Source organism: Fukomys damarensis, unplaced genomic scaffold (assembly GCF_012274545.1).
Source record: "Fukomys damarensis isolate Sample0158 unplaced genomic scaffold, DMR_v1.0_HiC HiC_scaffold_19, whole genome shotgun sequence".
Classification (NCBI taxonomy): domain Eukaryota; kingdom Metazoa; phylum Chordata; class Mammalia; order Rodentia; family Bathyergidae; genus Fukomys; species Fukomys damarensis.
Genome location: NW_022900931.1, coordinates 67,420,013 through 67,434,417, shown reverse-complemented (window position 1 = coordinate 67,434,417; position 14,405 = coordinate 67,420,013). Strand labels below are relative to the sequence as shown.

Below are 14,405 nucleotides of genomic sequence, written 5' to 3'. Positions count from 1 at the left end.
GCGTCCCTCCCTCTCGGTCCCCGCGGGTGCTCTCGTGGTCCCTCGGTTCCCTTCGGTGCCCCATTCTTGCGGTCTCTCCGCCTGCCCCCTCGTGGTCCCCGTCGCTGTCGGCCCCCCGGTGTCTCCCCCTCTTCTCCAGCTCACTTACCTTGGTCTGTCTTCGCTGGGTCTCACATCACCTCCCTGGCTTCCGAACGGCGCCTGCGGACCCCTCTGCCCACTTTCCTGTCACAGACTTCTTCCCTTTGGGTGCTTCTCAGACCCCCTCAGTCTGCCGGCCTTCAGCACTGCCGCTCTCTTCCCGGGGTGATGCGCTGCCGGGCACGGCCCAGGGCGGAGGGCTGGCGGGTCACAATCACCGTGCTCGGGGACCAAGGGTGCCCCTGCAGCAGGCCACAGAAGGGAGAGACTGGTGAGACTGGCTGGACTGGTGGCTCCCTCGTCCAGGAGCATAAGTAGGAGTTGACAGATGGCGAGTGGGAAGAAAGGTCTTCCGGGTGGAAGCCACAGCACGTGCAAGTGCATGAAGGTGGGAACTTTGGGGGGGGGCACGGGTTGTGTAATTGAGAGGTGGAGGAATGCTTGGCAGTCTGGGAGCCAGTGGGGTCTTGAGTGTGACTTCTGGTGTGACTGCTCTTACACACGTGTGCCTCTGCACCAAGGATGCAGGCTCCCGTATTGCTGGGCCTGAAGGAGGACGTTTCGGAAAGGAAGCTGTGTTGTGTGTCAGATGTGGTGCTGGCCTCAGAGTTGTAAAGAAACAGCAGCAGGGCTGTTTCCTACCTAGGAGTGAGGTTCTAGGTGGCTGTTGCAAAAACTCGAGGTTGCTTGAAGAATACGTTGAGTAGTTGTTTACAAATCCCACATAGCGTGTACAACATGGGAGGAAATGCTTGCTTGCCGCACTGCCGCACAGGTTACTAACATGGAATGGTGGTTGGAGTTGGTTTGTGATGTTTAAAATACTGTGCTCTTTTTTTCTTCTTTTGCAGTGTTGGGGATGGACCCAGGTCCTTGTACATACCAGGCAGGTGCTTTACCACTGAGGCACCACAGCCCCAGCCCATACTAGTGTTTTTGTTGTTGTTAATTTGTCCATTGCGTATCATTTTGTTTAAATTCATCAACTAGTTTGGGGTTGAGATTATGAGGAAGCACTGAGATTCACTGTTTGTTTGTTTTTGTTTTGTTTTGTTTTTTTGTACCAGGGATTGAACTCAGGACCTTTTGCTTACGAGGTAGGCGATGGAACCACTGAGCTAAATCGCCGGCCTGAGACTCACTGTTTTGAGTGACACCTTTCATCAGACAGACCTAGGTCCGAATCCTGGTTCTGCCTTTCCAAGTGGTGAGGCCTTGGACAAGTTGCTAAGTGCTCCCTGCCACCTCTGTTGGCCTTTCAATGGGGATGGCAGGAGTGCTGTCCACAGAGGGTGGTTCTGGGGATAAGTGTGGTATTTGTAAATTCTGTAGCAGAACGTGAGGCACAGTGTGCGTAATGCAGAGTAGCTCCTAAGATTACTGTTTGGTTTGGGATGTACATTGTGTTGGTTCTTAGCTGAGGGCAATTATACCCCTATGGGACATTTCATAACTGGGGAAGGGGCACAATCTCAGCATCTAGAAAGTGGACATGGCCAACAGGGAACGTTGCTTAGTGTCTTCTAATGCACAGGCAGTCCCCTCGCCACAAATAGTACCTACCTGGTCCCAAATGTCACAGTGTGGATGGAGAGAGACTGCTTTTTTCCTTGTTACAGCTTGTGTTGTGTGGCATTCTGTGTATTTACTTCTTTTGTCCATCAGCTTTCATTGGGTCATGTACTGTTTGTTTCTTTCCGTTACAAGTGAACCTGCTCATCTGCCTTTCCCTTTTTCCCTCCCCCTCAGGACCCATGGCCAAGTGATCTCCCTGGGTCACCTTCCCCCACTGGCTTCAATTTTCATTAATCTGACAAGTACTGGAGCTCTGGGTTGTCTGGCTGTATGCTAGATTCTGGGAAAGTGGCATCTTCCAGGGAGAGGCAGGTGCCTGAACAGGCAGGTCCTGTGATAGACCTGAGCTTCAGAAGCTGCCCTGAGGTGACTTAGAGGATGCTATGGGAGAAGCATGCTGTGGAGGCTTCCTGGAGGACTGGGGAGAAGTAGTCAGACCCATGGAGCTGTAGGTAGATAGGAGGAACTGTGCAGCTGAGGCTGAGGGCAGTCAGGTGAGGCATAAGTCTGTGTGTTACTTGCAGAAAGACACAGGGGAGAGGCCTGGGTGACCTGGTGAAGCTAAGACCTCAGCCCCAAATTGCCTAGCTTGGCTGTCCTTAACATGCCAAACCAGGGTTTTCTTTCCCACACTGGGAAGTGCTGCTCTACAGTAATACATCTGTGAGGTTTTCCAGATGAGGAAACTGAGCTCGGGGGTTAAGTTCTTGGTCTCCAACAGATTTCCCTTTGGAGAGATAAGATTTGAATCTATCCTGGCACTCTGGAAGGCATAGGTAGGAGGATTGCAAATTTAGGTTCAGCTTGGGCAACTTTGTGTGTTAGTGAGATCCCATTTCACAAGTAAAAAGTAAGTAAATAAATAGAGCTGAGGATGTAGCTCAGTGAGAAGGCCCTGGGGTTGATCTCCAGTACCAAGAAGAAAAAAAAAAAAAGACTCAAACCCAGGTCTTGACTACAGATCATACTGTGACATTCACTCTGCCATCTCTGTTTTTCCAAGGGCTACGTCAAATCTGTTTGCTGGTCTTTTCTCTTTTTTCCTCTAATCCTGTGAACAGTCCAGGTGATGAGTCCCAGTGTGAGCCTTTGAGTCCCTTCCCCAGTCTTTGGCCTATGTCTCTAGTCTCTGATTCCTAATTACTCCATCCCCTGGATTTGGGCCAGAACTGACTCCCAACCTGGGAGAGTGGTTCTGAGGTCATGGGGTAGGTACTTTGTTTGCCCTCTAACTGGAGAACTATTCCCAGCTTTTCTCTTAGCAATAGGAAAGTCCCAGCTTGTTGGCCCTTGTGTCCTTGGCTAAGCCCCTCTCTTCCCAGTCGCCTCTTCTTCCAAAAGTGTGCACCCACCTCCTGCCTTCAGGGTGGTATTGGGTCTGTAGCTGCATGCCCTGGGCTCAGGGTTCTCACTCTGCCCCTGTCCTTAGAATCCAGTGCTTACAACCCCTTTCCAGGTTGGCTGAGAGCTGGCCTGGTGTTGGGAGAAGTTAGTGGGACGTGGTTTTGCTGTCTCTGAGCCACACAGCCCTTTAAGGATCTGGGTGCTGGTAGGCCTGCTGCTAGTAACTGGGTCTCCCCTCAGGACTGCTAGTCAGTGTGTTGGACTGTCAGGATGCTGAGCCTCCAGGTAGCTCGGCTGGCTTCCCCTGGAGGCCCTCCCAGGGCCCCTGTGCCCATTACCTCCATCCTTGGGGGCCTGTAAAGATTAAGAAGGGTTGGCAGGTAAAGCACCAGCCTGTGAATTCCCTGGCAGGCAGAGCTTTGTTTGGAAAAGACAGGAGCAGCAGTAGGAACAGGGGAGTTGTGTTGAAGTCTTGTGTGAGCTGGGGAAGGGGCTGGGTCTGGGGCTGGTGCTAGGGCTGGGGCTGGCAGCCTCCCAAGGGGGCAGCCAGTGTCAAAGGCTTTGGAACAGCACATGAAAGCAAGAAAGCAGAGACAGTGGAGTAGGGTGGACAGGAGAAGCAGAGGTAGTGTGCGTTTTTTTGTTTGTTTGTTTGTTTTGGTTTTGGTTTTGGTTTTTTGAGAGAGGGTCTCACTGTGTAGTTGAGACTGACCTGGAACTCACTGTGTAGCCCAGGCTGGTCTCGAACTCACAGCAATCTTCCTGCCTCAGCCTCCCAAGTGCTGGGATTACAGGCATGCGCCACCACTCCCGGCAAGTGTGTGTTTTTAATGGCTACCTTTCTCACAATTTCCCCTTCTTCCTTTTGTAGCCAGAGTCATGGTTTTCAAACGGACAATCTTCCTCTCAGCCGCCCAAGTGCTGGGATTACAGGCATGCGCCACCACTCCCGGCAAGTGTGTGTTTTTAATGGCTACCTTTCTCACAATTTCCCCTTCTTCCTTTTGTAGCCAGAGTCATGGTTTTCAAACGGTCTCTAAAAACCAGTGGCAGCCACTTCCGTTTTCTTGAAGTTGCTGAAAGTTTCAGAGGGTGGGGGTGGTGGGGTGTGTGGTGCCTGGCTGAGTGTTTGAATGATCTGAGGAAAAGTACCAGAGTCACTTGGGCAAACACCAAGCATCTGTCCTGCTTTTCTGGCTTGAGTGCCGTTGGCCCTGGTGTAGTGACCGTCTACTACCCACCCTGCTCAAAAGAGTCTGGACCTGGTCTCAGGGATGGTCTGAAGGGCATCTGCTGAATCTGAACCACCTGCCATAACTCGGCCCAGGAAACAGACTTAGAGGAGCCAAGGGCCCAGCCAGGTTTACCCAGTTAAGAGTGAATGCACAGCCGCCTTGCTTGCTGATGCCCAGGGTGCTCAGCAAGTTGCCAATGGTTCTTAGAGCCATGGAGTTTGGTGGGCAGGCCTGGGCTGTGGGAATTTGTGCTGTCCATCAGGAGGCCTAGGGTCAGTTGAATAGGCAGGGTCCTAGCTCTGCCTCTGGTAGCTGCATGGCTGTTCTCTCCTTTTCCAAATGGGACTCTTGTCCAATGGGAGTACTCAGAATTCTTCCCCTTGTCCTGATGTGGAGAGGAGATGAGGTGCTGAAAGTGTAGGTCCCTGGGCTTTCCACAAATGATGGTTTGGCACGTCCCTTACCTGTCTCCAACTTGACCCTCTCTACTGTGGACGGGCTTTGTGTCTCGGGCTTTGGTAGTGTGTGGAGGGAAGGGTTGACCTGTGTGAGCTCCCAGAGCACAGCCTGGTGGGCTCCAGTTCTGCCAGACCAGCTGGCACCTTGGCAGTGCTGGGGTGGCTGCTACAGTGCAGGGCCTGGGCCTGACCTCAGAATAGTGGCTGTGGGCAGCTTTTGTTTCTTTGGTAACAGTTTTAATTGAGATATAATTAGTGTACCACACAATTTATCCATTTAAAGTACACAGTTTACTGATTAGTATATTTACAACTTTCTGGAGCTATTGCCACATTCAATTTATTTTTTTCTTTTTCTTTTCTCTCACAAATTAAAAAACACATACTCTTGTTTCTCTTCAGATCAAATACATCTTTTTCATTTCACTTAAAAAAGAAACTGTCCCCCAAGTTCCTGAAAACCTCCACTTTTGGCCTGTGGATTTCCCTGCTGACATTTCATATAAGCAGGCCCACACAGCCTGTTGCTCCTTGTGCCTGGCTTCATGATGGGGCTCAGGCCGCTTTCTGACCTGCTGGTCTCCCGTGTAGGAGGCTTGCGTTCCACTACCCTCAGCCTTTTGGTGCCTCCGGCTGCCTGGACTTTGGGCGGAAGTCAGCAGTCATGATTAATTTGGTGGTTGCCCCTGGAGATTACTTTAGTCCCAGGTACACCCAGGCCAGGAAGCCCATTGCTGCCCCGCCCCCACTGTCAGTGTGCTTTGGGTGGGTCGCTGAGTCACCTTGGCTGAGCCTCAGTTTTCTCACCCGTGTCAAGGAGGCTTATCTGGGACCAGGTGCCTGGTTCTCTTCACCGAGAGGGATAGGAAGGTAGGGAAGGATCCTGGAGGAGGTCTGACTCCTGGGCAGAACTGGGAGTTCTGGTGTGCACAGTACATGCTTCCTCCTGTGCCACTTATGGGGAGTGTACTCAGCTGTGTCTGCTAGAGCCTGCCCTCCTCCCGGGACAGCCTGTCCCTGAGTCATCTCACACCTCTCTCTGCCCAGGCTCCCTCAGTGGCTGGGAGGGGCCAGACCCCAGGGCTAGTAGGGATTTTACTTTATTGATTCCTGATTTTAGAGGGCAGGAGCCTTGTGACAGTGTGGTTTGGAGATGTGTGTGTCCTCCAGCTCACACTTGTGAGCAGTTAATGTCCAGTGCCAGGTTCAGTGCTAGGCACTGCCTGCAGGCTCCCATAGGAACTTATGAGGAAGACTTTGGAGGAAGTGCAAACCTGGGGGTCCACATCCGGTACTGGGAGCACATCATTGCTATGTGGGAGACGTGCTCCAGACAGCAGGAAGTGGAGCAGTAGACAGAGATGGGGCTGCTGGGCCAGGCTGCGTGGGGAAGCCGTCCTACAGAGTGCTTCACAAAAGACCCAAAGGATGCGAAGAAACCAGTGCCGAGACAAAGCATTGAGGTGGACCCAAGTTTTTAGTGTTCTAGAACAGCAAGAAGGCCAGTGTGGCTGGCACAAGTGAAAAATGGCTAGGGCAGCTTTCTAGGCGGTACTGGGCACAGGAAGCTATGGAGGAAACCAGCTAGAGACCGAAGGGAGGTGCAGGTGGTCTCAGGTGGAGAGGGGAGGAGTCAGCAGTGTGTGGATGGTGCTGGAGGGATGGCTGGGTGTCCAGGGATGGTCAGGGGTAGGCCGTGCTGTTCCAGCTGCTCCATGAGGGGTCATGAGTCTGTAGCCTTCCACCCTCCTTCTAGAGGGCATCCAGGTAGTGCCAAGTGCCCTGAGGGCCAGGAAGGCCAGCCTGGTGAGGGACAGCCCCCTTGGTGTGAGAGCCGGATAAGAGATGATGCGTCTAGCTGTCCTGAGGCAGTGAGTGCCAGCACCAGCTGGCTTGTGCCACCGGCCGTGTGCTCCAGAAGGCCCGGTGCTGGGCCACTGTGCCCAGAATTTGCTTCCCGGTGGCTTGAGGGCTCCCCTACTCACCAGCCACAGGCCTGCATTTGTTTTCTCGACCATCACTGGGTCTCAGTTGTTCCTTGAGGAGAGTTATGTGAGTTGGCTGAGGTGGTGCCTGTGAAGTCCTCGGTGGTGGTGTGGCAGTGGAGCTGGGTGCTGTGGTGCATCTTGTCATTGTTTTGTCTTACATGTCCATCCACAAAGACCTTAAGGTCTTCTGAGGTCCAGCCTGGTCCTGGGAGCTGCCAGTACCATGGAGACTGTGGGTCACACAGGAGACAGCACAAGACTAACATGAGGACAGGAGCACCGGGTGTGGGACCTGCTGTGGTGGATGACACCAGCGCGGCCATCTTGGGTTGCTGGGAGCAGACTGGGGACAGTGGAGGCTATTTGCGAGCTGAAGGGAACAGCAGGGGGAGCCTCATGTGTGACTTGGAGGGGCTGCATATCACTGAGAAGGTAGATGTAGGGTGAGCTGGGGGGGCTATATGCCTGGGTCCTCAGTGTGGAGCCAAGGTAGCTACTGCCTGGCCCAGGGGGAGCCACCTCAGGGTGTTGAGCTTTGTGCTTCAGAGTGGTTATTGGAAACGCAGCCTGGCAGGAGAGCTGCAGGCAGAGTCCCTGAGTGCTGTGGACTAGAACCTGGGACCTTTGGGGAGGGGCTTCTCCGATGCGCCTTCATCTGGGACCTGGAGCCTTTGACTCCATTCCTCCCCCTCCTTGTATGGTGGCTGTCATAGACCACAGAACTGACCCTTCATCTCCTTCCCCCTTCAGGAGTTTGACACCAGGTCCTATCAGGTGAAGCAAGGTCTGAGCTGAGTCAGAATGGTGCCCTGGGCAGAAGGGGCTGGCTCAGAGCAGAGGGAGCCTCCTGTCTGGTGCTGTGCAGCCTGGCCTGGCTTCAGGAGAGGCAGGGATGGGAGGAATCCAGGACCTCCTGAGACACACTTGAGCTGGCTCTGCCCTCAGCACACCTGTGTCCTGAGCCTGAGCCCAGCAGACCTGGGGGGACTGTGGAGGCTGTGCAGAGGGGAGGCTGTCCTGAACTGCCATTCCTACATTGTGGGCAAGGGACCAGCATCTGCACACCAGGGAATGGGCACCTCAGCCTTGTGCAGAGCAGAAACAGTGTCAGGGCCTTGCCTGTCCTTGGGGTCAGATGGCCGAGAGCCCCGGGAAGCTGCCCACCAGCCTTGGCTTTGTTTTCCCCCTGCCATGTATGCCAGGGTGGTGATGGCTTCAGTGGGGGCTGTTGTAGCTTGGTTGTGGTATGCACAGTGTGTGCTGTTGAGCAAGCACCCGTGAGCTATTGGTTTTTAGGAGCCTTGTGGGACTCTTTCTTTTTTGCCCAGGCTGTCCTCAGTCTTGCTGTGTTGCCCAGGCTGGCTTTGAACTCAAAATCCTCTTGCCTCAGCCTCCTGAGTGCTGGAATTAATAGGTGTGGGCCACCTTATAGCGTTCTTAGGAGGAGCAGTGCAGCAGTGTAGGATGGCAGACCAGAACAACACCGTGCATTCTGTTAGCACCTTATGTGCTGTTCCCGGTGCCTATGAGTTACCTGTGACTTGGTGGCAGCCCACTGTGGTCCTCTGCTAGGCCGACAGCGCTGTCCTGCCCCTTGGGCCCTGGTCTGTGGCTGTTCTAGGAGCCACCCCTGGCCTGGCCGAGTGGTGCTGAGAGATGGTTGGGGTGTGTTTGTGTGTGTGGTGTCCAGGCAACAGCCACAGCCTCAAGATGTACAGACTTCCTCTCTCCCTGCCATCGCCCCACACCCTACAATGGCTGTGAGTGACTTGCTGGGCTGGGCTGCAGCTGTGCGTGGAGGTCATGGGCCGTTTGAATTTGTTCAGCAAATACAGGTTGAAGTGAGTCTGAGGCCAGGAGGAGTTCAAGCTGTGTCCCTGGAATGTCCCTGTCAGTGTATGGGGCAGTGAACAGGGGCTGGTGGGGACAAGGGCTGAGGTCTTTCTTCACAGTGACTGGCCTCTTGCAGGCCTGGCATGGTGCACATTGAGGACTTAAACCAGGTCTGGGGCTGAGGGTAGACAGAACAGTGGGTCCTAGGTGTGGACCCCAGGAGATGGCTTGGAGGCTGAGATGTGGGGTGGAGGTCCCTTGAGGAGCTTGGAGTGTGTGCATCCAGCATGTGAGAGATGGGGGCACCCTGGCAGGGGCCTGGCTTGCCCTGTGGGTGGGGGCCAGGGCTTGAGCAGGGTACCTAGGGGTTGTGTGTGACAGACTGTGTTCTTTGCCTGCAGGGCGCCATGTTTTGGAAGTTTGACCTGCACACAAGCTCGCATCTGGACACACTGCTGGAGCGGGAGGACCTGAGCCTACCTGAGCTACTGGATGAGGAGGACGTGCTGCAGGAGTGCAAGGTTGTTAACCGAAAGCTGCTGGACTTCCTGCTGCAGCCGCCGCACCTGCAGGCCATGGTGGCCTGGGTCACCCAGGAACCCCCAGCCAGTGGTGAGGAGCGGCTGCGCTACAAGTGAGTCCCCCACCCTTGGCATACTTGGGTGTATGGGTCAGGGCTGGGAGGACAGAGCCCTTCTGGGGTCCCATGGTGCCAGGTGCAGACCCCACTGTGCTTCGTGTCTTGGTCCTTCTTTTCTTTTTTAAGAGTAGGAAAAGTTTACTGGGAGAAAGAAGGGGGACCAGAAAGTGGGTTGCCCACTCACCCCACTTTTAAAAGATGTTTTGTACAGCAAAGCCATGTGGTGAGGCAGGTACACAGTGGGACAAAACTATAAGACCCAGTGGAAAATTACAAGGTGAATACGAGGTGGGGCAAAGGCATGACCAACTAATAAGATTACAAGTATAGTCATCCAAGTAATATTGATTAAATGGGGATCCGATGGGGAAACAAGTCACGTAGAGAGCAGACAAGGAACTGAGCAAGGATTTTTTTTTGGAAAGGGGTGGTTTAGGGATCTTTCTTGGAAGATCCTTGTCCCCCACCCAGGTGATGGATACCTGTTGAGAATATCAGTCACTGATGTTCATCCTGCATGGATGTGCTAGATGTCTTGGTGCTTTAGAAGCTCTGTAGGGCGAGTTCCCCAGACAGACCCAGAGTGCGGTGGTGGGTGGTCGTGTGCTGCCCTGCCAGCCTTCTCCAGTGGCCCGAGCAGAGTCACTCACTCATCAGACATCTACCTACTTTTTTCCTAGTATGCTTTTTTTGGTTTGTTGTTTTTGAAACAGGACTTCAAATTCATAGTCCCCTTGCCTCCACCTGCTGGATTCTAAGATTACAGATGTGCCTGGATTTTTCCTGCCTCTCCCCTATTGAAATCTTTGTCGGGATGATTGTAGAATCTAACGCAGGTGTAGGAATTAATAGATCCTGAGTCCCTGTTGCCCATTTCCCCCATCGGTGACATTTTGCAGAACTACAATAGGGTGGATACAGTGTACCCAGCACTGCTTCACTGGGTCCCTGTTTTTTGGATGTATTGTCGCCTTCACCGGCTATGTGTTCACGCCACAGGGTCTCCTGAACATTTCTCTTTCCACCATTTATAGCTACACCCCTCTCCTTCCACTTCACCTCTGACCCTTAGCCCCTCGTCTGTCCCCATTTATACAATTTTTGTTTTTTGTGCTAGGGAATGAACTCAGCGCCACCCATGCTAGGCAGGTAGTCTCACCTCAGCCTTATTTGTACAGTTCTGTCCCCTGAACAGTGTTATAAAGTCATTGTGCAGTCAGGACCTTTTGGAAGTGGGCTTTGTCCCAGTGTAATTCTCTGGAAACTCACTGCAGCTGTGCTGGGGAAAGGTCCTCGTCTTTCTCTCTCACTGAGAGTGAGCATCAGGGCTGACCCGCGCCTGCCCTCAGCATGGCCTGATGCTCTCCCGGTCCTGGTGCTCACTGGAAGCTCCATGTGGTGCGACAGCCCTCTGTGGCAGTCTGCGTCTCTGTCGTTCTCTGTTAGCTCATGTCCTCATTCGCCCACCCGCTGCTGCAGTGCAGGGTAGTGCTGGGGGGGCAGGAAGGGGTGTGGCCCAGGTGCTGGTCTGGGGAGGCTTGGCTCTGCGCCCGCCCCCTGGCCTGGCTCCCTGGGGAGCCTCTCACTGCCACTGTCCCTGGAGGCTTGGACTGGTGCATCTCCCCTAACACAGGGCTACTCCTCAGTTTGCTTGCTGTAGTGGGGACGTGGCAAGGCAGCACCAGCTGCAGAGCCCAACATGGGGTGCAGGCCAGCAGTGCTGCCGTGCTTCCTGATGGCTGCCAGAGGCCCTCCCACTACTCTGGTGTCTTCTCTTCTGCTTTGGCCCTGCCCTCTCTCTGCGGGGCTATCTGTTCACTCTCACTGACTTTGCATCCTGTGGGCTGTGGGCTGGGCTCTGGTAGTGTGAACAGTAAGGCAGCCTCCATCCTTTCTTTACGGTGCTGGTGATTGGAACCCTTGGGTGTGCTAGGGGAGCACTGCACCGCCGAGCTATACCCCAGCCCTGTGTTTTGAGGCAGGTCTTGCTAGGTTTCCTGGGCTGGCCTTCTTGGAATCCTCCCTCAGCCTTCAGGTAGATGGGACTGTAGTTGTGCACCACCAACCTGGCTGTCCCCATCTTGCCACCTGTACCCTGCTGGTCTGCGCCTTGCCTCAAGGAGTTCACTTTGAGGGGAGGGACACCTGTGGTGCCTGTGGTGCGGCAGCTCTTGTCCGCATGCGGTTTGGGAAGGTTGCCCTGGAGATGGGCAGCTTGGATGGTGACCCAGGAGTGTCACTGAGCTGGGGCAGTGCATGGGGGCGGGTGTGCAGATCAAGAGAGACCAAAGTTGGTGGGAGGTGAGGTCAGGAAACAGGCGGGAGAGCAGACTCAGGTCAGATGTCACCCTGGGGAGGTAGAGAGCACTGGCTGGAGGGTTCTCAGGGAAGGGCATGGGAGAAGTGGGCTGGGTGAAGAGTCCTCCTCTGCTGAGCCTCAGCCACCCTACTGTCCTGCCAGGTACCCCAGCGTGGCCTGCGAGATCCTCACCTCAGACGTGCCCCAGATAAACGATGCCCTGGGTGCAGACGAGTCGCTCCTGAACCGGCTCTATGGCTTCCTGCAGAGCAGCGACAGCCTCAACCCACTGCTGGCCAGCTTCTTCAGCAAGGTCATGGGCATCCTCATCAACCGCAAGACAGACCAGGTGCGCTTCCCTCCCTGCGAGTGGGCTTGGGCCAGGGCTGGGCCTGTGCTTGATTCAGCCCTCTGCCCCCAGCTCGTGTCTTTCCTGCGCAAGAAGGACGACTTTGTGGACCTGCTGCTGCGGCACATCGGCACCTCGGCCATCATGGATCTCCTGCTGCGCCTGCTCACCTGTGTGGAGCGGCCCCAGCTGCGGCAGGATGTCTTCACTGTGAGCTGGGCTGTGGGGGTTGGGGCGGGCTGGCATGGGACTGGGCACCACTGCAGCCCCTGTTCTTCTCCTCAGTGGCTCAATGAGGAGAAGATCGTCCAGCGGCTGATTGAGCAGATCCACCCATCGAAGGATGACAATGTGAGTGCGTGGTGCTTCCCCCCCGACCTCCCTGCCCAGCCACACTGGGCTGTCACCGGGAGGTCCCGGTGTCCTGGTCAGGCTGGGTCCCCTGGGGGGGCCTGGCATGAGATGGGGCCCTGCCACTGCCTGCTGGGATAGCCTCTGTTTTGCTTTGCTCTTGTACCCCACTTACACACAGCTTCCTTGATGTGAGTGGCGTACTGTCTGGCAAAGGTGGTAGCTCAGCAATTTTCCCGTATTTGCAGTGTTGTGTGGCTGTTACCACGTCAGTTAAAGTACTCTTAGATTTCTGGCAAGACGGGGCCATTGGCAGCTCCTCACATGGCCTGGCCCTGTGTCCCTCAGCCAGGCCACTCCATCTCTGCAGTTGGGCCCTTGTGTAAATGGAAGCCTCTGCTGTCTGATCCTCTGTGCCTGGTCTCTTCCCGGGGTGTGGTGTTCCTTGGTCATCCTTAGGCTGGGGATGTGATGTAGCTCAGAGGGAAAACACTTGCGTGAAGCTCAGGGTTTGGTCCCAAGCACGGGGGGAGGAAAGGGTTACCCTTCCGTAACAGGAGCCAATGCCTCGTTGCTTTTCCTGGCTGAGCAATACTCCATCATAGCATGGGCAGACCATGCTTCACCCTCTGGCACCAGCTGCAGGCACCTGGTGGTGTGTGGACGTCTCCTCTGAAAGTCGTTGGTGCCTCTGTGTGACTGCCCTTCCCTGTCCCTGCTGGGGAGTCCTGACCTGTCCCCCCTCCCCAGCAACATTCCAACGCGTCTCAGTCTCTGTGTGACATCATCCGCCTGAGCCGGGAGCAGATGATGCAGGGCCAGGACAGCCCGGAGCCTGACCAGCTGCTGGCTACCCTGGAGAAGTGGGTTTGCGGGCCAGCGGGACCGGGAGGGTTGTGCCGGGAGACAGGCCCTGACCGTGCTGCCCCTCCAGGCAGGAGACCATCGAGCAGCTGCTGAGCAACATGTTGGAGGGGGAGCTCAGCCAGTCCGTGCTCATCAGCGGGATCCAGGTGCTGCTCACTCTGCTGGAGCCCCGGCGGCCCAGGTGTGGCACCTGCGCCCTGCCTGTGAGGTCCTGCCAATCAAGGTGGCACTGAGGCTCCAGGCTCCTCTTGCTCTGAACGCTGTGGCTGTGTTTAAGGCTGGAGGGTGGGGCGGGATTAACAGCCTTCGGCCTCAGAGCCGCACTCTGCCCATCTCCCCACACCCCTGCACTGCTGGCTCTGCTCAGGATGAGGCCTGAGACACTTGGCCCCAAGTGCAGCCCCAGCTTCACTTCCCTGTCTGTGCCGCAGGTCGGAGTCCGTGACCATGAACAACTTCTTCAGCAGCATGGATGGGCAGCTGGAGCTCCTGGCCCAGGGGGCCCTGGACAGCGCTGTGTCCAGCATGGGGGCCCTGCACGCCCTGCGCCCACGGCTTGGCCACTTCCACCAGCTCCTGCTTGAGCCTCTCCAGGTGGGGGAAGTGGGGGTCACTGTATTCCTGGGAGGAATGGGGGTGACCAGGAAGGCAGCCTTCAGGAGCTAACTGTCCCCTGCTCCTGCAGCTTGAGCCGCTGCAGATGACATGGGGCAGCCTGGCCCCGCCCCTGGGCAACACGCGGCTGCATGTGGTTAAGCTCCTGGCCAGTGCCCTGAGTGCCAATGACGCTGCCCTGACACAGGAGCTCCTGGTGCTGGATGTGCCCAACACCATGCTGGTATGGGTAAGGGCTGTGGGGGCAGGGATGTGGGTGGCAGGGGCTGTGTGTCTCTGGTGCCAGCCCCTGCCCCCTCCCCAGGACCTCTTCTTCCACTATGTCTTTAATAACTTCCTACACACGCAAGTGGAGGTGTGTGTGAGCGCCATGCTGAGCTTGGGGCCCCCTCCCAGCAGTGGCTCTGAGACACTGGGCCTGAACCCTGTGCTGAAACACGTGAGTGCCCTCCTTGGCTGTGTGTGGGGCAGTGCCAGTGTGGGCAGCAGGGCTGGGTGTGGGCACACACAGGGGAGAGGGACTGGGGCTGTGTTCCACCCTTGTCTGTGCTGCCTGGGCCTGATGCCAGCCAGGTGCTCACCAAGTGCGGGCCCCGGCCAACACCACCTCGTCCCACAGTTGCTGCAGCACTGCCGCCTGGTAGAGCGGATCCTCACGTCCTGGGAGGAGAATGACCGTGTCCAGTAGGTGCCTGCCACCTTCGTATGGG

General features: G+C 55.7%; 1 protein-coding gene across 5 annotated transcripts in view; it reads left to right on the top strand.

The window, feature by feature from the left end:
* Positions 1–14,405, top strand: part of Ppp6r1 (protein phosphatase 6 regulatory subunit 1) — a 21,587-nt gene that overhangs the window by 485 nt on the left and 6,697 nt on the right. For 4 of the 5 annotated variants that reach the window (XR_004518045.1, XM_010616929.3, XM_010616927.3 and 1 more), the window contains exons 2-11: positions 8,976–9,208; positions 11,676–11,862; positions 11,935–12,072; positions 12,148–12,213; positions 12,964–13,076; positions 13,148–13,261; positions 13,512–13,674; positions 13,766–13,918; positions 14,000–14,134; positions 14,315–14,379. Coding sequence is in view for 4 of the 5 variants with exons in the window: in XM_010616929.3 (XP_010615231.1) it covers positions 8,982–9,208; positions 11,676–11,862; positions 11,935–12,072; positions 12,148–12,213; positions 12,964–13,076; positions 13,148–13,261; positions 13,512–13,674; positions 13,766–13,918; positions 14,000–14,134; positions 14,315–14,379 (1,361 nt within the window). In the remaining variant the exon portion in view is untranslated. Of the gene's footprint in view, positions 1–1,207; positions 1,349–8,975; positions 9,209–11,675; positions 11,863–11,934; positions 12,073–12,147; positions 12,214–12,963; positions 13,077–13,147; positions 13,262–13,511; positions 13,675–13,765; positions 13,919–13,999; positions 14,135–14,314; positions 14,380–14,405 lie in introns of those variants that run through there. The other variant, XM_033766062.1, reaches the window with a different exon arrangement.